The 21,827-nt window shown below is 50.0% G+C and overlaps 1 protein-coding gene across 1 annotated transcript; it reads left to right on the forward strand.

Annotated features, from left to right (window-relative positions):
* Window positions 1–7,144: 7,144 nt before the first annotated feature.
* On the forward strand, window positions 7,145–12,950 carry CMTM3 (CKLF like MARVEL transmembrane domain containing 3). The gene is made up of 5 exons (XM_049786469.1): window positions 7,145–7,273; window positions 9,543–9,698; window positions 10,661–10,756; window positions 11,069–11,189; window positions 12,651–12,950. The coding sequence occupies exons 1-5, from the start codon at window positions 7,145–7,147 to the stop codon at window positions 12,677–12,679; spliced, it is 531 nt and encodes a 176-aa protein (XP_049642426.1). The 3' UTR covers window positions 12,680–12,950.
* Window positions 12,951–21,827: the final 8,877 nt, after the last annotated feature.

The following is a 21,827-nucleotide window of genomic DNA, read 5'->3' on the forward strand; positions in this document are numbered from 1 at the left end:
ATATGGGATGCCAGGATTCGAACCAACCACCTTAGGTCCTGGATCAGCCGCTTGCAAGGCAAACACGGCTGTGCTATCTCTCCGGCCCCATAGATTTTAAGTTTTGGAGCAAAGAAAAATAAAAGAACATAGAGATCCTTGTATTTTCTAGATTTTTATTGGCATAGCTGCATTTTTTCTTTCATTGATATAGGTATTCAATTAAAACCCCTCAAAAGACATAATAAAAAAAAAAACACAATTTTCTCCAAAAAGGTTATAAGAAACAACGGACAAACAGTATTTGGGGGTGAAGTAACAGTACACGAATAGGAGTACCTTGCATAAGGCACCTCTTGAGTTTGATCCCCAGTACCATATATGGTGTCCCAAGCCCTTCCAGAAATTATCTGTGAGCACTGAACCAGGAGTAAGCCCTAAGCACCACTGGATGTGATGCAAAAATAAAAACAAAAGGAAGCAAACAAAAGTAATAGAAACTTAGAAATGGCTGTGTATTTTACAACATACACTACTTTCTCCCTGGTGGTCTTTCTAGCATAACTTTTTTCCATTTATTAATATTATTAATATTAATATTATTTAATCACTTCCTGGGGGTGGTGAAACCTCTATAAATAAATTTCTACACCTAAAATCAATGTAGACATTTTGTTGTCATTTATTCAGCAAAGACTTCTGAAAGCTTTTGGTGCATGGGGAAGACTGCAGTGAGACCTGGTGTGTAGTCTACAGGACACAGAGGGCTTGGGGAACCAAAATCATGGGTGAAGCAAGGTGTTGACAAGGAATTCCTGAAGAAACTAGAAGAAACCAGCTATGATAGTCCCACAGAGGTTTGTTTTGTGTGTAGATGCTGGATGGAGATGGAATCCAGGTCATCCCTAAGGACAGGTGTTCCGTATCTGGGCTATATCCCAGGTCTGGGATTGGGGGGGGGAGGAGGGGTTGGTTTTGTTTGTTCGTTTGTTTTGTCACTGTGTTCTAGGGGTCAAACCTGGTAATACCAGGGGAGGAGAAGGCACTAAGCCACTCTGGTCATTCACACTTAGTGGTACTGGGGGAGCCTGTGGCAATGGGGATAGAGCAGAGCCTGGCCCTCTACTGTGCTTATATTCCCCATGTGTGGGGAAAGCAGTCAAGTCATCCTCAGGAAGAAACATAGTTGTGGCCTGCAAACACTCACTTGGCAACAGTCCCAGATCATCTTTCCTTTGCGCTTAAGACTCCCACGATTGGGGCCAGGCGGTGGCGCTAAAGGTAAGGTGCCTGCCTTGCCTGCACTAGCCTTGAACGGACCGCAGTTCAATCCCCCGATGTCCCATATGGTCCCCCAAGCCAGGAGCAACTTCTGAGCACATAGCCAAGAGTAACCCCTGAGCGTTACCGGGTGTGGCCCAAAAACCAAAAAAAAAAAAAAAAAAAAAAGACTCCCACGACCAGAGTAAGGCTGGCATGAAGGAGAAGCATGGTAGACACAGGAGGAATTTGGGGCTATTGTCTCAGAACCAGGTTCTGCTCAGTTGGGCCACCAGTTACAGTTCTTGCTATAACAAGGAGAGATGTTATTCAAAACTGCTGGGGTACAGGTTTTTTGTTTGTTTGTTTTTTGGGTCACACTCAGCAATGCTCAGGGGTTACTCCTGGCTCTACGCTCAGAAATTGCTCCTGGCAGGCTCAGGGATATTGGGATTTGAACCACCATCAGCGTCTAAGGCAAACACCCTACCACTGTGCTATCTCTCTGGCCCCTGGGGTACAGTTTAAGAGACGCCCAGAGACAGGTACGAAGCACAGGGTTCTCACCCACAAGCATGTGGCAGCAGACTGGAGACTTAAGGAAAGCAGAACAAGATGAACCACTAGGGTACAGTTCAGAAAAGGCCCAGAGACATAATTGCAGACTAGCAAAGTGTCACGAGACAGAGAGGACCATGGGGATAAGACCTGATCTTTACACACTGAAGGTGAGTAGACCACATGGGACAGGTTCCAGACAGCATCAGGGACAGGACAAGCAACGTTCATGGGTAAAGGAGAGGCCTGAATACTTGGGAAGGAACCCAGATCCATCTACGTAAGCTGTAATAAACTCTAACTTTTAATCATCTGAGTTTTGCATGGAAATATTTCATACAATTCTGAAAAACTCACTAGCGCAGGAAAATCCAATTTTGCACTAAACAGCACTGAATGTCCTCACAGCATCACCAGTACTGAGTGCAGAGCCAGGAGTAAACCCTGAGTATCATTAGTCTGTGACATAAAACCAAAACACAAATAGGCAACTTTCAATATTTTTTGAGGGGGGGAACAGGTTCAAATGTGACTCAACAGTAAACCCTTACATGTGTGAATCCATGGGTTTAATTTCTGGCATCTAAAATAGAAAAGTAAACTAATCAGGGCCAAAGAAGTACAGAGATTAAGGTGTTTGCCTGTATACAGTTGATTCTAATCCAGCAAGCATCATCTAGAGACAGGGAAAAGAAGATTTGGTAAAAATTTTTATCTTGGGCCCGGAGAGATAGCACAGCGGTGTTTGCCTTGCAAGCAGCCGATCCAAGACCAAAGGTGGTTGGTTCGAATCCCGGTGTCCCATATGGTCCCCCGTGCCTGCCAGGAGCTATTTCTGAGCACACAGCCAGGAGTAACCCCTGAGCAATGCCGGGTGTGGCCCAAAAATCCAAAAAAAAAAAAAATTTTATCTTTCTGTTTGTTTTTTTGTTTGTTTTGGGGCCACACCAGGTTGTACTCAAGGGTTACTCTTGACTCTGTGCTCAAAAATCGCTCCTGGCAGGCTGGGGGACTATATGGGATGCCGAGGATTGAACCCAGGTCCATCCCAGGTTGACAGCATACAAGGCAAATGCCCTGCTGTGCTATCACTCTGGCCCCAAATTTTGATCTTTTAAAATAAACCAGCACCTATGTAAAGAAATAATGGTACAGAATTTCTGCCCATCACCCACACACACACCCATGTGCTCAAGTTCACACAGTTCTGAACCATGATTTTATGGATTTTTTTTTTTGTTTGTTTGCTTGCTTGTTTTTTAGACCGCACCTGGCAGCATTCAGAGGTTACTCCTGACTCTGTGCTCAAAAATTACTCCTGGCAGGTTTGGGGGACCATATGGGATGCTGAGGATTGTACCCAGATCAGCCATATGCAAAGTAAACATCCTGCCTGCTGTGCTCTGGCCCTTGAACCATAATTTTATGTTTTTGATTTATCATATGCAAGATAAGTGTCCTCCCCACTATCTTTCTGGGCCTTGAACTATATTTTTTTCAATAAACATGCGGGCCTGGAGAGATAGCACAGTGGCATTTGCCTTGCAAGCAGCCGATCCAGGACCAAAGGTGGTTGGTTTGAATCCCGGTGTCCCATATGGTCCCCCGTGCCTGCCAGGAGCTATTTCTGAGCAGACAGCCAGGAGTAACCCCTGAGCACCGCTGGGTGTGGCCCAAAAACCCAAAAAAAGAAAAAAAAAACATGCATGAAAACCAGGTCCACCTATGCTAAAGCCTTCACCTGCCTCCTCCAAGGAAATTGGAATAAATGACATTAGGCTGGAGAGACAGTAACAGGGCTTAAGTCCTCAGAACCTCCTCTAAACCCCACCAGAAGTAATCCCTGAGTACCCCAGGTATAATACAACTTCATCTACCCACCCAGCTCCTCTGGAAAGCCTGGTCTACACTGTATCCCAGGCTTCCTGCTGTGGTTAGAAGCAACAGCTGCCAAGTAAGGACTCTTAATTAGCTGGAGAACTGAGGGAAGCCACCTGTGAGGAAGGTGTGGCAGCTTAGGCACCTCCGGTCAAGTCGGGCCCACTTGACCCAGCATGGTGACAAGTGTGGATCAAATGGGCTCAACTAGATAACAAAGGGGAGAAAGACTTTTCCAGGCAGAGCAGGCTGCAGCACAAAGGCCCTGTGGCAGGGGCCAGAGAAATAGCATGGAGGTAGGGTGTTTGCCTTGCGTGCAGAAGGATGGTGGTGTGAATCCTGGCATCCCATATGGTCCCCCGAGCCTGCCAGGAGTGATTTCTGCAAATAGAGCCAAGAGTAACCCGAGAACCACCGGCTGTGACCCAGAAACCAAAAAAAAAAAAATTTTTTTTCCAGCCATTAATAGGAGCAATTACTGATGACTGAATACAACTTACATTGTTTCATCCTTCTGTGACTTCCCTATTCATGTTTTAAGAATACTAGATTTGGGGCCGGAGAGATAGTGTGGAGGTAAGGTGTTTGCCTTTCATGCAGGAGGTCATTGGTTCGAATCCCGGCGTCCCATATGGTTCCCCGTGCCTGCCAGGAGCGATTTCTGAGCAGACAGCCAGGAATAACCCCTGAGCACTGCCGGGTGTGACCCAAAAACCACAAAAAAAAAAAAAAAAAAAAAAAAAAAAAAAAGAATACTAGATTTGGGAGCGGGAGAGATAGCATAGAGGTAGTGTGTTTGCCTTGAATGCAAAAACGGTGGTTTGAATCCCGGCAATCCATATGGTCCCCCGAGCCTGCCAGGAGCGATTTCTGAGCGTAGAGCCTGGAGTAACCCCTGAGAGCTGCTGGGTGTGATCCAAAAACCAAAAAATAAATAAAATAAAGGCCCTGTGGCAGAAGCAAGCATTGGTTTAAGAAACTAAAAACATCCTAGAGAGATAGTATAAAAGGTAGCGTTTGAACGTGGCAGATCAAAGTGCCATCCCCTCTGCATCCCATATGTCCTCAAGCTCCACCATGAGTAAATCTCTGAGCTTAGAGCAAGGAGTAAACCCTGAGCATCTACTATGCGCTCCTGCCCCACCATCTGGAAAAACAAAAACAAAAACAAAGAAAACTCCAGTGTGGGTGGGAGGAGGAAGGAGAGGTAGCAACGGGTTAAGATTTTTGTCTCAATAACCTAGTCCTGAGCAAATAAGGAAGCTGCCCAGGGCTGGGCTGGAATGACAGTGATGAGAGTAGAGAGGCAACTGGGATTGGAGATTTAAAAAGCTCTCTGGCTGCCAAGAGAGGAAGCAGGAAGGCCTGCAAGTGGGAGCCGGATTCCATCCTCCTTACAGCAGTGTGACCCAGCAGTGGCCTGGAGCACTGCTGGTGCGATGCACCGTCCCCCAAAAGAGCCCCTCAAACAGGCCTGGGATGTAGCTAGCTGTAGATGTGGTCTGGCAGCGGTGATGGTAGACCAAGATGCAAAACAAAAGGAACTTTAAAAGGGAAGAGTGAGGGCCCCAGTGAGGGCGAAGGACTGTGGGGAGGGGGAGGGAGGAGGACACGAGTTACTGGCTGTGCTGTGCGTGGGAGGGTGGAAGAGAGAAGCGCCCTATGGAACCACAAGAACCAAAGTGAGGACAGTGTGTGGGTGAGGAAGGAGGGTGACCCTGAGGGTTTGTGGGTGATGAGGGGTAGTGTATGTATGACTCCTACTCAGATTGGGGGCTAGGGTGTGAGTTCTCCTGTGACCCTTCCTGAAGAGAGAGAGAGAGAGAGAGAGAGAGAGAGAGAGAGAGAGAGAGAGAGAGAGATATCCACGGGGTCTGGGGGGGGGTGTAATCCAGAACCAGGACTAGAGATTGGGGTGGGGAGTTGGGGGGGAGAGAGGAGAGAGAGAAGAAAGAAAAAAGCGGAGAAGAGAGGAAAGGAAAGGAAGGGAAGGGAGAGAGGAAAGGGGAGAAAGAAAGGAAACAGATTCCTGTGAGCAGAAAAGAGAGGAGGAGAAAAAGGTAAGGAGAAAAGAGAAGGAGGAGGTGGAAGAAGGAGGAGGAGGAGGTGGAAGAAGAAAAGAAGAAGGAAGAGGAGGAAGAGGAAAAAGGAAGAAGGAGGAGGAGAAGGAAAAAGAAGGAAGAAGAAGAAAGAGAAGGAGGAGGAGGAGGAGAAGAAGAAGGAGGAGAAGGAGAAGAGGAGGAGGAGGAGGAGAAGAAGAGGAGGAGGAAGAGAAGAAGAAGAGGAGGAGGAGGAGGAGAAGGAGGAGAAGAAGAAGAGGAGGAGGAGGAGGAGAAGAAGAGGAGGAGGAGAAGGAGGAGAAGGAGGAGAAGAAGGAGGAGGAGAAGTAGAAGGAGAAGGAGGAGGAGGAAGAAGAAGGAGGAAGAAGAGGAAGAGGAGAAGAAGAAGAGGAGGAGGAGGAGAGGAGGAGGAGAAGAAGGAGGAGGAGGAGGAGGAAGAGGAGGAGGAGAAGGAGGAGGAGAAGAAGAAGAAGAAGAAGAAGGAGGAGGAGGAGGAGGAGGAGGAGGAGGAAGAGGAGGAAGAGGAGGAGGAGAAGGAGGAGAAGAAGAAGAGGAGGAGGAGGAGGAGAGGAGAAGGAGAAGAAGAAGAGGAGGAGGAGGAGGAGAAGAAGATGAGGAGTAGGAGGAGGAGAAGGAGAAGAAGAAGAAAGAAGAAGAAGAAAGAAGAAAGAAGAAATAAGAAGAAGAAAGAAGAAGAAAGAAGAAAGAAGGAAGAAGAAGAAAAGAAGAAGAAGGAAGAAGAAGAAAGAAGGAAGAAGAAGAAAGAAGGAAGAAGAAGAAGAAAAGAAGAAGAAGAAGAAAGAAGAAGAAGAAGAAAGAAGAAGAAGAAGAAAGAAGAAGAAAGAAGAAGAAGAAGAAAGAAGAAGAAGAAGAAGAAGAAGAAGAAAGAAGAAGAAGAAAGAAGAAGAAGAAAAGAAGAAGAAGGAAGAAGAAGAAGAAGAAGAAGAAGAAGAAGGAAGAAGAAGAAGAAAGAAGAAGAAGAAAAGAAGAAGAAGAAGAAGAAGAAGAAGAAGAAGAAGAAGAAGAAGAAGAAGAAGAAGAAGAAGAAGAAGAAGAAGAAGAAGAAGAAGAAGAAGAAGAAGAAGAAGAAGAAGAAGAAGAAGAAGAAGAAGAAGAAGAAGAAGAAGAAGAAGAAAGAAGAAGAAGGAAAGAGCGAGAGAGCGCGAGAGCGAGGGCGGCGGCTGTGCAAGAGGGGCCTTGTGCGTGCGTGTGAGCAGCAACTCGGGGGTGTGCGGCTGCGGGTGGGGGCCGGTCGGGGGCGGGAAGCGGGGCGGGAAGCGAGGCGGGGAGGGGCCGGCGCCCCGCGGCTCCCCCGGCCTTTCCTCCTTCCGCACAGCCGCGTTTCCGCTTCCCTCGGGCCGGAGAGGAGGGAGCAGCCCGAGTCGGAGCCCGAGCGGGGCGTCCCTACCATGTGGCCCCCCGAGCCGGAGGCCGAGCCCGCCGGCCGCTCCGGCGCGGGCGTCCCGGGGCTGCGGGCGCTGCTGCCCGCGCGCTCCTTCCTGTGCTCGCCCAAAGGGCGCCTCCTGCTGGCCGAGTCGGTGAGTGCGGCGGGCGCGGCGGCCGTCGAGGCCGGGTCGGGCTCCAGGGGCGTCCTCGGACCCTCGCCCGCTTGGGGGGCCCCCGAGCCCGGAGAGGGATCCACCCGCCTTCCGGGGCGCCTTCCGCCGGGCCTGGGGACCCCCGGGGCTGGGTGAGGCTGCAGGGGTTGACTTCACCCGCTGCATTCAGGCCGCCCCATCCGGCCCTTTGTCTTTGGATCCACCGGGGGTGGGGAGGCGCTTGCACTGTGTCCCAGCTTGCAGACTAGAAAACTGAGGCTCCCGCGACCGTCCAGGGGTGCTGAGAAGTGGCAGGGCTGGGTCAGACTAAAGCAGATGGGGACATGCACAGAGGAGCCAGGAGGGCCCTGACCTCGCCCAGACCAGTCCCAAAAGCCACCCAGCACCCCTGAATTCAGCACAGCCAGCTGGGCCCCTCACCCCTGGGTTGGCACCCCAGCCCACTCTGGAGGCTGTTGGGAGCAGCTGTGGGGAAAAGGCTGGAATCCCAGTGTTGGACGGGACCCACCCATGGCTAAGGATGAGAAGTGAGTAAGGGGGATGGGTAGCCACTCTTGTCCCCCCTCACTGGACACCCTCCATCTGCCCCCCAGGCTTCGACAAGAAGTATGAGAAGTGGCCAGTAGGAATAGGGAAATATAGACAAGGGATGCAGGGGTGTTTTGGGGGGTAGAGGGACAGAAAGAGGAGAAACATGACCTTCTGGGGCGTAGGAGGCAGAATCTAAGGCAAGATGCAAGGATTCCCCCAGCCTTGGTTTTCTGGAAGGCCCCCCCGGGGGTGCTCGGGACAGATGTGGGTGCTCTGGGGGTTCATTCAGATCTGTAGCCACAGCTTCCTCAATCTCCTGGGCTCAATCACAGCCACACTTGCAGCCCTGCCAAGAAGTACAGCTATATGCAGGCCAGCTCCCGGCACTACGGAGGGTTATGAGCTGGCCTTCTGCTAGCTTCGGACTGTCTTCCGCCTTGGAGTTGGCCAGACCCTTTGTGTCAATCTGGCCCTTGACCAGCCCCATCATCTTAGCCTGCCCTGGGGCACACACAGGGAGGGAGGGATGGAATGGGAGTGCAAGTTGCTCAGCACCCTCCAGCTGCTGCTTCTACACAGCATGTGGACTGTGCTGTGAGGAATGTTCTTTTGGGTACTCAGGATGCCTGAGTCTGGACAGGGTGAATGTGTCACACGGCCTGTGAAGTCCCTATCAACATCCCCTTCTGGAGGGTTTTTCTATTTGTGAAAGTGAAAGAGTATATTCACCCCGGACATGCACCTCTTCCATAGATGGACGTGGGGAACACGGTTGGTTGCAACTGTTTTAGCATCTCTCTTGTCCATCCTTCCATCCATTTCCCTGTGCGCTCTAAATAAGGTGCCAACCTCAGCACATCTTTTTTTTTTTTTTTGGTTTTTGGGTCACACCCGGCGGTGCTCAGGGCTCACTCCTGGCTGTCTGCTCAGAAATAGCTCCTGGCAGGCACGGGGGACCATATGGGACACCGGGATTCGAACCAACCACCTTTGGTCCTGGATCGGCTGCTTGCAAGGCAAACGCCGCTGTGCTATCTCTCCGGGCCCAACCTCAGCACATCTTGTTGGTCCATCTTGAAGGCAAATAAGAAAACTTGTATAGATAATCTCATAGTTTTATCTGTCCATCCTTTCTTTTTGATTTGTGCCAAGTAGTCAACATTAGCACATTTCTTGTTTGGCTTGCATTTGGGGCCATACCCAACTATGCTGTGGGGTAGGGGGAACTGAGGAAGATCAGTGTCAAACCCAGGGCTCTTGCATACAAAGCAAGGAATGAAGTCCTTGGAACCATCTCTCCAGCCCTATATCATCCATGAATACTGTGTCACCAAAATGCAGGATGTGCGCCCTGTTTCCAGGTACCATAGTCCTCCATGAAAAGCCTCTGAGTGTCTGTAATCGTTTTTCACTGCAACTCTTTAGTGGGTTTCCTGGCACCTGCCAGACCCATCAGCGTTAGGTGGGTTCTTTCTTTGAGCTGTTGAGATGTATTTGTATGTTGGGGTGGTGGGCATATGAGTAGCCCTAAGACTTCTTTGAGTTGTGCTTCCTGAGTGTCAAGTAGCAGGGTTCGGCTCTGTGGCAGGGTTAGGGTCCTGCAGGACTGAGGGGCACTGCACCCACCACCACCTCCAAGCCTGTGCCCTCGCTGAGATCCTGACTAAGGATATCCAGTAAAGTGCTGTGTGCGGCTCATTTCTTTCCCTCTCCTCAGGGTCTCTCCTTCATCACCTTTGTCTGCTATGTGGCCTCCTCGGCTTCCACCTTCCTCACAGCACCCCTGCTGGAGTTCCTGCTGGCCCTGTGCTTCCTCTTCGCTGATGCTATGCAGCTGAATGACAAATGGCAGGGCCTCTGCTGGCCCATGATGGTGAGCTTTGGTCCCCAGAGGAAAGGAAACTGTGCACTTTGACTCTGTCTCTTAGTTGGCTGAAGATAAGCCCAGAGGCCTGACTTCAGCTAGTCCAAGTCTCATTGGTGCCTTAGCAACTAAGATCAGAGCAGAGACCAGCATCCCCAACTCCTTCGCTCTAGAGAAGGCAGGGAAACCAAGGAGGCATTCTCAGCAGTGGCCACCAGGTGGCGGCAGTGCTCCCCACTGAGTCCAGGGAACTGGCCTTGGGCCACAGGAATGTCAGCTGATTCCCAGAGCAGAGGACAACCAGGATTTACCCAGTCTCAGGACTCCACAACCTGCTTTTATCACCTGTGAGGACCCAGAACCTCTTCTTGAACCTTGTTACACAAATGTGTCAGAGAAAAGGGACAGCTGGATCAGAATAACAGTACAGCAGATACCCAGGTTCCATCCCTGACATCCTCTATGGTCCCTCGAGCACTGACAGGAGTGATTCCTGAGTGCAGAGCCAGGAGCAAGTCCTGAGCAAAACACATGCACAAACACATAAAAGAGAGAAAAGGGACAGCCAAGGCATCACCTGAACCCTTGTCACCCTCATATCCTTCATTGCTTGGGTATGGGTGGGGAGACAGTCTCTGTGCTCATTTTAGGGATAGGGAAGCCTAAGTGGATTTGCCACTTGCAGGCATGTGGCCAAGGGAAACCCAGGGCCAGAACTCCCTTGGGACAAAGGAGCAGGTGATGGCAACCCCTTGCCATCCGGCCAAATGCAAGCACAGGCCCAACCTGATAACTATAGCCCAGCTTGTGCTCTGTGCCCACCGCGCAGGTGAGGAACCAAGCCAGACCAGAGAAGTGCACCTAGGGAGAGAGGGTCAGAAGAGGTAGCAGGGGTGCAGGCAGGAGCCACGTGGGTACTGAGTGTCAGCCCCCATTCTGAGAGCCCAGCGTGACCCACCCCTTCTCCCCAGGACTTCCTGCGCTGCGTCACCGCAGCCCTGATCTACTTCGCCATCTCCATCACAGCTGTCGCCAAATACTCAGATGGGGCTTCCAAAGCAGCTGGGGTGAGTAGCTGTCTGGGGAGAAACGACACCCCTCCTGATACCCCAGATGCCCACTGAGACACCCGCTTAGACTGGGGCTGGATCCTCTGTCCCTGCTGGGCCCCTGATTGAAAGCTTGAAACATGGGTCCCTCTCAGCGATTCCCAAGTCCTCCTATTTGGGGTTTACTCCTGTTTATCAGTAATGGGAGTGCATGGCACCTGCTTGTGGAGCAGCTCATCCCACACAGAAAGGAGGATGAGGTTGGGGTGACCTTAAAGGGCCCCCCCCAAACTTCAAACTTAGCACAGCACCCCTGCCCGATTCTCACAGGTCTTCGGCTTCTTTGCCACTATCGTGTTTGCCATCGATTTCTACCTAATCTTTAATGAAGTGGCCAAATTCCTCAAACAGGAGGACTCTGCGGAGGAGACCACAGCCAACAAGGCAGAAGGTGGGTGCTTCCCTGTGGGTTTCTACCTGACCAGGTCCATCGCCCTACCCGGGTGGCTGCCCAGGGCCTTGTCCTCCCTGAATGAGGATGGAGCTTCTTGTCAGTCCAGGTACCAGATGCTTTCACAGCCCTGTTCTAAATTATAAAGTTGAAGCCCTGGGGGATACGGGCTCAGCCCACAGCCTTCCCAGCTGAGGGTGAACCCCTCTGGTAACACAGCTCCAGTGAGCTCAGGGCACTGCCACCCTTTCTATCTCCCTGCTTATACCCCCTACTCCTTCCCTTGCAGTGGCTTTGGCCAGGGTGTTGAGGGTCAGAGGAGAGGGAGTGGCTTCAGGAACCTAAACTGACATTTTCATTGAGCACCAACAAGCTCAGGCTGGGTTTGCCTTTTATTTCAAGGCACATGCAGTGATACCCTTGCTTCTCAGCACAGGATGGCTACTGAACCCGTGCACCTGATTCTAAAGAAGTGGAGGAGGCTCATGGGCAGAGTGCATGGCTTGTGTATGGGAGAATGGGGGTTTGATCCCCAGTGCAACATGGTTTCCTGAGCAGGAGCTGGGAATAGGCTCTGAGCACCACCAGGTGTGACCCAAAACTCCCTCCTCAAAAGAAACAAAGCTGACAAACAGCTGTTCTGACAGCACCACAGCCATGATTTAGCCTTGCGTGGGTGCCACACTCTGCTCAATGGACTCTGCGCAGAGGGGCCAGAGACTGATTGGTTAGAAATATGGTGCCCTGCTGTACAGGCCAGCTCTGCTGCTCCATGATCTCCAGCCATCCCCCCAATACCTGCCACCCCAAATAGTCTTGAAACAGCTCAGTGCTGCTGATGGCTGATGGCCCCCAGCTGCTCCCTACATCTGAGCAAACAGGATGTTGGGTTCAGCTTTAAGCCTACCCAGCCTGGGCCTCTGTTGGCCCCAGTCCTGATGTCACCTCCTGACCTTGAGCCCCTCCTGAGGCTACACCTTCTGCCCCGAGGGAGCATAACCCAGATCAAATAGACCCTGAGTAAGCGTGAGGCACAAACTACATCCAGGTCTCTGTGGGGACAGAACCTAGAGCAGGCTGCAGTGTAATTAGACTGGTTGCTCTGAGGAAGGACTGCAGCAGTTGGGGGGTGATGGGGTGAGTGTTGCTGGATGTGTGGGAGTGCTGCAGAGGACTCCTTGGGGCAGGCCCATGGGTATGAGTGTCAAATGCCTGGACAGCTGGAGCAGAGGAGCTTTCAGAGGTCCTACTCTGGACTGGGAAGGCCCATGGGTACTTGCTGTCTCCAGGTGGGCCCCAGACCCTGTGAAAGGCAGATGCAACCCTTTGCTAAGTAAGGGCCACTCAAACCAGCCCAACCAACATAAGGAAACCACTTCAACTGGTTCAGCTAAAAGGGAGGATGACTTGGGACTGTTGGAGTGCAGGTCCAAAACACCTCTCTTCTCGCTTTTCTTGTAGAGGACGACTCCGATTCTGACTCCGATTGAGGCCTGGCCCAGCCTTGCAGCCTTTCACTCCTGCCCCACACCCGCCGGCCAGAGTGTGGCAGGGATCTTGTGTGTTAAATGAAGCTCTGTGAGGGAAGCTGCAGAGGAGCGGGCTTCCTCTCAGCCTCTACAGACATTTCTGAGCCCCGTGCCCAAAACCATTCCTCCCACCCCCCGCTTAGCACTCTAACCATGCTGCACAGGGCATCACGAATGCTCTGCTCTTCTCCTCACCTGTCCCACAGAACTTAAGGCCTTGTGCCCTCTCTGCCAAAAAGCAAGTACAGGACAAAATGGGCCTGATCCCTCCCTTTCCCAAGGAAATATAGATACTTGGGATAGGGGTGGGGTTAGGCCAGGCCTCCTCTCAGCTCTGGGGGGCTTGTTGGCATTGCTCCCTCCCTCTGCACACTCAAGAATGAGCTTAAGATCCCTTAGTTCAAGGAACACCTTCTGCCTCATTCGCAAATCTTTGCCTTGTCATTGGGAGGCAGTGGGTCTCAGCACCCAGAAGGGACCCCATCCCCTTTGAAACCACATCTCTGACAAGCCTGAGTCCCTGGTTGCTCAAAGAGCAAGTAGTTCAGACCAACTGAGCATCTCTGGAGAGGAGGCCTGGAGGGGGCTGGGCAGGCCCAGCCATGGCACCCTATTTCAGGGGTGCTACCAGAGACAAGGAGGCAGGGGCACACACCCAGACACAGAGCAGGGTTCCCAAGACACTCTGCACTGAGGGCAGTGCCTCTGTCTCTTCCGTTTTTATAACTTTTTGTATTTTTTTTACTCAAAATCAGCTTTTTTTATATGACATTTTCTGTGAACCACTATAATGAATGAGCCGGAGTTCCTGACCCACTTTTTGGGTACATGTAACCTTTGTCCCCCTCCTGCATGAATGTCCTAACCTGAGAAAGAAAAGCTAAAATGAATTAAACCAGACTGATCAGCTGCTTGGATGTGTGTGTTTGAGCACAGCTCCTGTCACTGAGCACAACATTGGTGACCAGGGACCCCCCATAAGACCGGAACACAGCAGGTTTCAGTGGTAACACCTAGTTCATAGCAGGCCTCCTAAGCAGCCCTCTAAGTCATCTTCCCTGGGCCTGGACCCCCTTCCCTGCTGCCATCCATAGCGGCCTCCAAGCAACCAAAGCCTGGGAGGCCCCTGAGAATATGCTGAAGTGCATGCTGAGCACACAGCAGGGACGCCGGCCCAACTCTCCTATACTCGTCCTGAGAACAAAAGCTGGAGGGGCTTGGGCCAAGAAAGCCACACAGAGGAATTCCTGCCCCTCCAAGGCTCCCTGACACTTGGGAACAGGGCACAGGGACTTCTAAGGGAGGCGAACTAGCCAAGGAAAGTGACAAGCACACAAGTCCATTTATTGAACAAGGACTCTGACAATTTAATACAATATTTATTAGCGATGAATGTTGAGAAAATTATTTTCCTCTACATACAAAAATACAGATTTGGACACCGAAAACAATCAGTACAAGTACCATGAAAAATTGGTCCTTCAAAGAAAACAGAGGTGGAGGGCAACTCAAGGCATTGTCTGCTATCAAGACAAACCAATAGGAGCTAAGGCTCAGACCCCGTGTTTATGCCAAAGGGTCAAAGTCACACTCGAGAGCCAGCCAGAGCCAAGTGGTGCTCAGGCCTCAGGCTGACCCAACAGACATCAACCCTTAGTCAGGCCAGTGGAAGTCTTGCCTCAGCCGCCGCCTGCCGTCCTGTGAGTACAGACAAATGATCACATTGGCGGCGTTACTGGTCACCAAACTGACTTCCCGACCCATCACAAGGATAAAAGCTGCTTGTCGGGGTTCAGTTCGTCCCTTCCTTCATTCTGCAATGGCTCAGTCACCCCAGCATCTCCTAGACCGTGTCCCGCAGGGGTGGGGACACAGAAGGAGCCACTGGGGTTTTCTCTGGGTCTAGGTCCCAGGAGACTTCTCACAATAGAGGGGTATTTTGTTCAAGCTGAAAACCAGAAAGGGGCTTCTGGGGAGGCAGCCCAGGTGGATCCTGGATGTCGGCAAATGACATCTTGGGGTAGCCCACTCGTAACAGGCCCAATGCCCTGAGGGAACCAAGGGAAGAGCAGTGGGCATAGGGCTCATCTGTTCTTCCTCAAATATGCAGCCACTCTTCTTTTTGGGGAGCCCTGGCACCCCATATAGAGCAAGTGGCTCCCAAAAGCCAGGGACAAAGCTACAGATCAACCTTTATTTCACAGAAATATACTTTGACTCTCAGACTAGTTAAATAAGCAGAAACAAGATGCTGGGAGGAAACAGCAGAGAAAACAAGAATAACCAGGGTTGTCAGTTGCTTTGTTGCTACTTTTTTTTTTCTTTTTTCCTCTTTTCTCTCTTTAAAACTACCTAAGAAGTTTAACGGGAAAATAGCCAGACCTCAAGACCAGCATCGCTGAAAGCAATAGTAAAGAACACAAGCCAAAACCATGCTACAAAAATAGTGTTATCTGCTTCAACTAAATGTACACCTTTTTTTTTTTTCAGTTCCATGATTAACAAGTGCTTATGTGACACACGAAGGCACCAAGGTGAAGTGATTATTATCTACCTTAAGGGATACAAAGAATTACCTAAGTTTAGGAGGGGAAAGTACAGCCACTTATAATAATAAATAGGTTAGTGTTTTGCCATGGGTTCCTGAACCCCAAGAAACATCAACATATACAGATAGTTTTGATTCCTCACATTCTCTTAGAGAATTGAACAAAATCAAGTTATGTAATGCAGAGCACTGGTTTTATCCACATCAGTTCATTGATCATGAGGCAGGGTTTGAAGACTCATATTGAAGAACAGTTTCTCAAGGGAAAAGGCAGGCCAGTGGCACCTGTGAGCTGAGCCAATATTGGGTCCATTCCAGCACCCTGGAGCCAGTCTTCTGCCCCAGCTCCTTGACTGGCCCATTCCCACCTGCAAAGCCCCAATGTAACCTTCCCATGCCCACAAAGGGGTGTAGTGCAGAGTGTGGGAATCCATAAAACCAATACTGGGAAAGGCAGGGAAGCAACAGGGTTCATCGAGGGACTCGGCCATCAGACAGGCCTGAGCCTGCCTAGTGTGGTCACGAAGGCTCCTGTCTAACACCTCAGGGATGAGACAGTGACTCCCCCCTCTGGTTTCATCCAGAGATTACTCCAGTCTGATCATTTGGGGGGTCTTGTTTTTGTTTTGTCTTGTTGTGTTTTGATTTTTTTTAGGCCACAGCCAGCAGTGCTCATGATTACTCCTGCTCTCCAGTCAGGGATCTCTCCTAGTGGGCTCAGGGATGATATGTGGTATCAGGAACAGGACTCAGGTCAGCTGTGTGTAAGCACCATCCATTCAAGCTCCTCACCACTTGAATCTTGGGTTAGAACCCCTTCTTCCATGCCATCTGTTCTCCAAAACACACTTATGAAAAGATTTAGGGCCTCTCCCTAAATCCCACCACAAAGCTGATAAAGGTCCTCTAACACAAGTTCTTATAAATGAGTGACAGCACTCACTGAAGTCCTGCTACTTGCTCCGCTAAAAAGCTTTCATATTGTGCACCCCAAAGAATGTCCAGGTAGCAGGCAACATCAGATCTAGGAGTGACGCAGGGAGACAACACCCACCCCTAGGAAAAAGGTTTACTCCAGACCAATTGCTAAACTCAATGGGTTGTATAACCTGGCCTCTCTACTACTGTTTTAAGAAAACCAGAAATGAGGGGCCAGAGCGATAGCACAGCAAGTAGGGTGTTTGTCTGGGACTCAGCCTACCTAGGTTCTATCCCCGGCATCCTACAGGCTTCCCTGAGCACCTCCAGGAGTGATTTCTGAGCACAGAGCCAGGAGTGGGTGTGATCCAAACTCTGAAAAAGGGAGGGGAAAAAAAACCCTAGAAACAGGAGAAGTGAAATCCCCAAGGCTGAGAAACTGTATCTAAAGGCAATAAAAATATAATCTAAATCAGGATCTAAGTCAGAGAAGGAGGGAGGGAAGGAGAAAGGGAGGGAGGGAGGTAAAGAAGGAAGGAGGGAGGGAGGGGGGAGGGAAGGAGGGAGGGAGGGAGGAAGGAAGGAAGGAAGGAAGGAAGGAAGGAAGGAAGGAAGGAAGGAAGGAAGGAAGGAAGGAAGGAAGGAAGGAAGGAAGGAAGGAAGGAACCACTTCTTTGCTTCACACCTAGATGCTATTTACCAGGAGAAAGAAAGCCAAACAGAACCTTCACTTCCAGTAGAAAATCCCACGGCTAGGTCTTGGTAGTACCATGTGTTTCTGAGGCCCTGGGTCCTATCCCAAGCACCACATATCCTTAACAGAAATTCTTCAGACAATTACTAAAGGTATATTTTCTTTCACAGTTTGGAAATAAATGTCAAATATTTCTAATTATCATCTCAACCAGACAGTTCTTACAGTGTCCTCCAACCCATGGAGAAGTATATGAATATTTTGGTTTTGTTTTTGAGCCACACCCAACTGTGCTCAGGGATCACTACTGGTAGAGCTCAGAGAACCACCTGGGGAGCTAGGGATTGAACCTGGGCTGGCTACATGGGAAGCAAGTGTGTGCTGTACTGTTACTCCAGCTCAAGAAGCACATGTTTTAGTGGCAGGAAAGTAGTCAAGCAGAGGGCAGGTGGTGGTTGGCATGTCCTCCAATGGCAGAACCTTACCCTAAACCTGAGTATCCATTCAGTTCCCCAAATTCCCTCCTGGCTACTGGCAGAAGGTAGACCTACACTTTAGCACTGAGTCTAGAGCTGATTCCAGAACCCAAGATCTCGCTTTTTTTTTTTTAAAGAGGATCACAATGATGACAGGTAGGTCAGTAACGTAATTTCAAGATTACCCAGTCTAGGCACAGTGAGTGCTAGTAGTAGCCTCCACGTGTTGGCCATCCATCTCCCATCCAAACCCCTCACCTGGCTGGTCCTGAGTGTGGGTGCTGCTAAGAATGACCTGAACATGAATGAAAGCTCTGGAATCCAAAGTCTCAAGAGACACCACCACCCCCAACCTTGTACTGAGGGGCAGTGCCTGAAACCGTTAGCAGCTTTCTCGTTAGCCTGAGTCAACTGGCCATGCTTGGCCTAGATAGTGTCTTTGCTTTTTGTTGTGTTGAATTGAAAGAGAAGGGCAGTCAGGCTTCGGCACAGGGCATTTGTGTTAGCTCTGTTCTGCAAGGGGATAGCATGGGGGGGTGTCATGGCTGCCCAGAATCATACCACCAGCCACAGCTGGTCTCCCCACACCACTACTAAAGAGGTTCAGGGATTCAGACAGAGTGTGGTCACTTCTTCAGAAAGAGGAGGGGAGGGCTTCCCTTCCAACGGCATGAGAGTCTGCAAGGAGAGAAGCTGGGGGGCTGAGCTGAGTACATGCTTAGCCTGCAGGAGGCCTAGGTTAAAGCCCTGGAGCTGCATGCCCCCTCCCCAACAGTGCTGGGAGTAAACCTTGAACATTAACTGCCCCCTCAAAAAAATGCAGCTCTAGGACCACCCAGGACAGGACAGGATGGATGAAGGGGCTGTTCCAGGTTTGCTTACTGCACACAAAAGCTCACAGATGCGTGCAGCCTCGTCTCCTTATAGACTGCAGGTGGCTCAAGACTGAATCACCAAGAATTTTGCAGGAAGAGAGAAATGCAAACTAAACTTGGTGGAAATGTTGGCAAGAGTCAGAGAGTCTCCAGAAACGTCCAACACAGGTGGAGGCCAGACACTCCATGGATATCACTGGCATGAGTCTTCCAGCAGAGGGCAGTTGGCTACTCCAGCACTAAAAGTGTGTGTACATGTATGCAGGAGGCGTGGATATGTGTAGAAGGCATGGGTGTGTAGAAGGATGTGTATGCCTGTGTGTAGGAGTGTGTGTATGTAGAGGGGTGTATATATGTGAGTAGAGATGGGTATGTGTATAGAGGGGTGTGTTTATATGTGTGTGTACATGTTTGTATGTGTGTATGCAGGGATGTTGTCTGCTTCCCCAGCCAAACCCCCGAGGCCAGCCTGGGCTCAGCGCCTATTTCCTTTGCCTAGAGTCAAACTTCTCCTAGGAGAGTCCATCTGATCCTGCCTTTGCCCTTCCACTCCTGTGGTGGGTCAGCAGCAAGCATGGCTGTGAGCTAGATGAAAGGGAAACGGTATCTTCCTCCATGCCTTTAACCCACAGGAACAGAGGGAAAAAAGAGAACTGGCAGGGAAAACACCACATCCACCAAGCCAGTGCCAAAATCAACTCGCTGTAGAGACATCGGCATCTGTGTCCGTCTAAACCCGCAAATGCTTGAGGGTTTTGCCCAGACCATCCCCAGAAACAAACCAACACAGAGACAGCCACGGCACTTCTCTTCCCCTCTGGCACCAATGAAGGGAGCTGAGGTCAGCCCACTAGGAAAATGGAGAAACACGTAGGTTGTGTCAGCCTTTCAGTAGTCCAAACCACGTGAATTTCAGTCTGCACTGGAATGACAAATGGCAAAAATAGGCTTCCTTCAATTGACAAAAAAAAAAGTTTAAAGTCCTTTTAAGCTCCTCAAATCTCAAATGTCTTGTTTGTACACAATGACAACAGAACCATACCAATCACCACAGACAACAGTAATCCCTTTATCATCTCTCCTTGATAAACCATCTATGAGGAAGACAACATGGCTGCTTGGTGCCAACATGGTGGCCCCTTGCCACAACCAGGAGAGACCAAATGGGTGCCTTCCAGTTATGGTAGGAGCTAATTAAATATAAAGGACTATATTTACAAAAACCACGAGAGAGCTTATAGCACAAAGGATATTAAATAGTTACAAGGGCATAAATAATTCCAAAGATTCTAACTAAGATGCAGCTGACTCCTGGGTCACTCTGCGGCCTAAGATGGCGCCATTTCTTGTCGTCCTCAGCATTTTATTTCCATGGGCTTTAGAACTACTTCTGGCAGCCCTCAACAAGTCCCGGTGGGAAGGGAGCTGGGGGTGCAGATGGGCATGAGGCCCGAAGGCTTCTTCACACCAGATGATAAACTGGTTTCACTAAAAAGACTTGGGGAAACTTGGGCAGCAATCCGGGCCTAAGTGGTTTTTGGGTGCTTTTAATTTTTTTTTCAATCTCAATTCAAAGGCGGCTTTTAATGGAGGCTAAGTAATATGATTCCCAGCAGATTTCTGATAAAGTTCAGGGTGGTCCCTTCCAGTGGGCCCCATTTACTGCAAACCTGAATCTTTGTGACCCTGTGTTTGACTAGAACTCTCAGAGGGAGGGAGAGAAGCCCAACATGGTCTATGCAACAAATACAAAATAAATACACCAAATGAACCAATAAAACCCAAATCCCACCTGCTTTTCAAAAATAGTTCCATATTCCCTAAGGCCCACATTTCAGGGGCATTATTCATCCTGCCTCACAAAAGCCTTGGAGGAGGGTTCTGTCACACTCACTGGGGGACAGGTCTGGGAGGTGGGAGCATGGAAGCAGGGAGCTAAACCAGGCTGGGCTGCACCAGAACCCACAGCTTCTCCCGGAAGCAGATCCAGAATTTGAACACGTGACCTGGGGTGCTGCCCTGGATGGGAACAGCAACAAAACCTGAATTGTATCGGATGTTGGTTTGTTTGCTTTTGTTTTTGGGGTTTTTTTTTGTTTTTTGGTTTTTTTGGTTTTTAGGTCACACCCAGCATCGCTCAGGGCTTACTCCTGGCTCCATGATCAGAAATCGCTGCTGGCAGGCTTGGGGGACCATATGGGATGCCGGGGTTTAAACCAATGACCTTTTGCATGAAAGGCAAACACCTTACCTCCATGCTATCTCTCCAAGCCCTGTATTGGATGTTGAGAGCAAGGAACTAAACCTTAATCCCCAACCATCAGAGGTCACTCAGTTATCATTTCCCATGGAATTCCTATGTCACCTGATCAACTCCCGCCACCCACACAGATCAGACACAGCTCTGTTATGAAGAAGGGAATGCCCATAGGCAGAGATGGACACTCCCTGACTCCCATCCCCTACATGTCCACTCATTCATGCTCTCTATCCTGACACAACATGCTGAAAACCTGTTAAGGGTCAAAAGAATAAGCTCTAGGGGTTCTTCAGGCCCATCCAGACCTGCCCACCAACCTAATTTTCCCCTGGTGAGGCCTCAACACAATCAACAAAATCAAGTGATCAGTAAACATGAAAAAGAGTGAAGACCAAATAAGTTCAAATAATTCTCCCCCATAAACGATACAATTACTCTCAACCCCCCCCCCCCCAAGAAACAGAACACCCCCCCAAAAGCCCAAAACAACAGCATCAAAGGAGCTCGCTGAATTCATTCTCCCTGGTCATCTTCACTTCCCCGAGAATAACTTCCAAACCCCACATCACTGGAATGTCCCAACAACAATTCCTCAGCTTGAAGTCCATTGTGGCCCCAAAGCTGCATTCCTGCCTTCTGAAACATGAGTGAAAGGCTGTGATGCAGCGAATTCAAGTATTTTCCAATCCTAGACAAATTGACGCAGAATCACTCTCAAATCTTCTTGGGCATTTGACAACGAGCAAGAATGGCTCCGCCAGTGGCTTGTGTCCATGAAACCAGGGCTGCTGGAATGGGCTGAATTTTTTTTCCCCTTTTCCCATGGCTTTTATGTGAGATGGTAAAACTGCAGAAAATCTGCCATTCAGCCTTGGAGATCAGGGGAGGGAAGGAACTGGAAAACAAAATGGTTCCTGGAGGAGAACATGGTCATCACTGGAGCGCTGACTCATTTGAGAAAGGATCAAGTGACTTGTCAGCAGGGTTGGAAAGGGAAGGGGCCCTCCCACATGCCAGTAGACCCATGGAACCCTCCCAAGAGGTCCCCAGATTGTTTTTCCCAGTCTCCCTGCAAAGTCCAGACCCAGCAAAGTGCTCCACCACATACTCATGGTCAGACGTTTGCTGTCACATGTGACACTGGCAGTCCTGGTGCCCCAGAGCAGAAGACAAAGAGATGATGCATGGCCCTGCACGTTCAAGAACTTCTGCAGTGTGAGTGTTCCAAGCCAAGGCCTCTGGCTTCGCTGGCTCCAGTTCCCGAGGAATCTAGTTTGAGTGGTCACACAAACCCCTACTGGGGCTTCTGAGTCAGATGACTAGCCAGAGCCCAGGCCA

Source organism: Suncus etruscus, chromosome 14, assembly GCF_024139225.1.
Source record: "Suncus etruscus isolate mSunEtr1 chromosome 14, mSunEtr1.pri.cur, whole genome shotgun sequence".
Taxonomy (NCBI): domain Eukaryota; kingdom Metazoa; phylum Chordata; class Mammalia; order Eulipotyphla; family Soricidae; genus Suncus; species Suncus etruscus.

Bases quoted from the DNA above. Each gene is read 5' to 3' on its own strand.
- CMTM3 (XM_049786469.1), top strand. From the start codon at position 7,145: ATGTGGCCCCCCGAGCCGGAGGCCGAGCCCGCCGGCCGCTCCGGCGCG. The intron at 9,699-10,660 runs GTGAGCTTTGGT...CCTTCTCCCCAG, and splicing joins GCCTCTGCTGGCCCATGATG to GACTTCCTGCGCTGCGTCAC. The intron at 11,190-12,650 runs GTGGGTGCTTCC...CTTTTCTTGTAG, and splicing joins CACAGCCAACAAGGCAGAAG to AGGACGACTCCGATTCTGAC.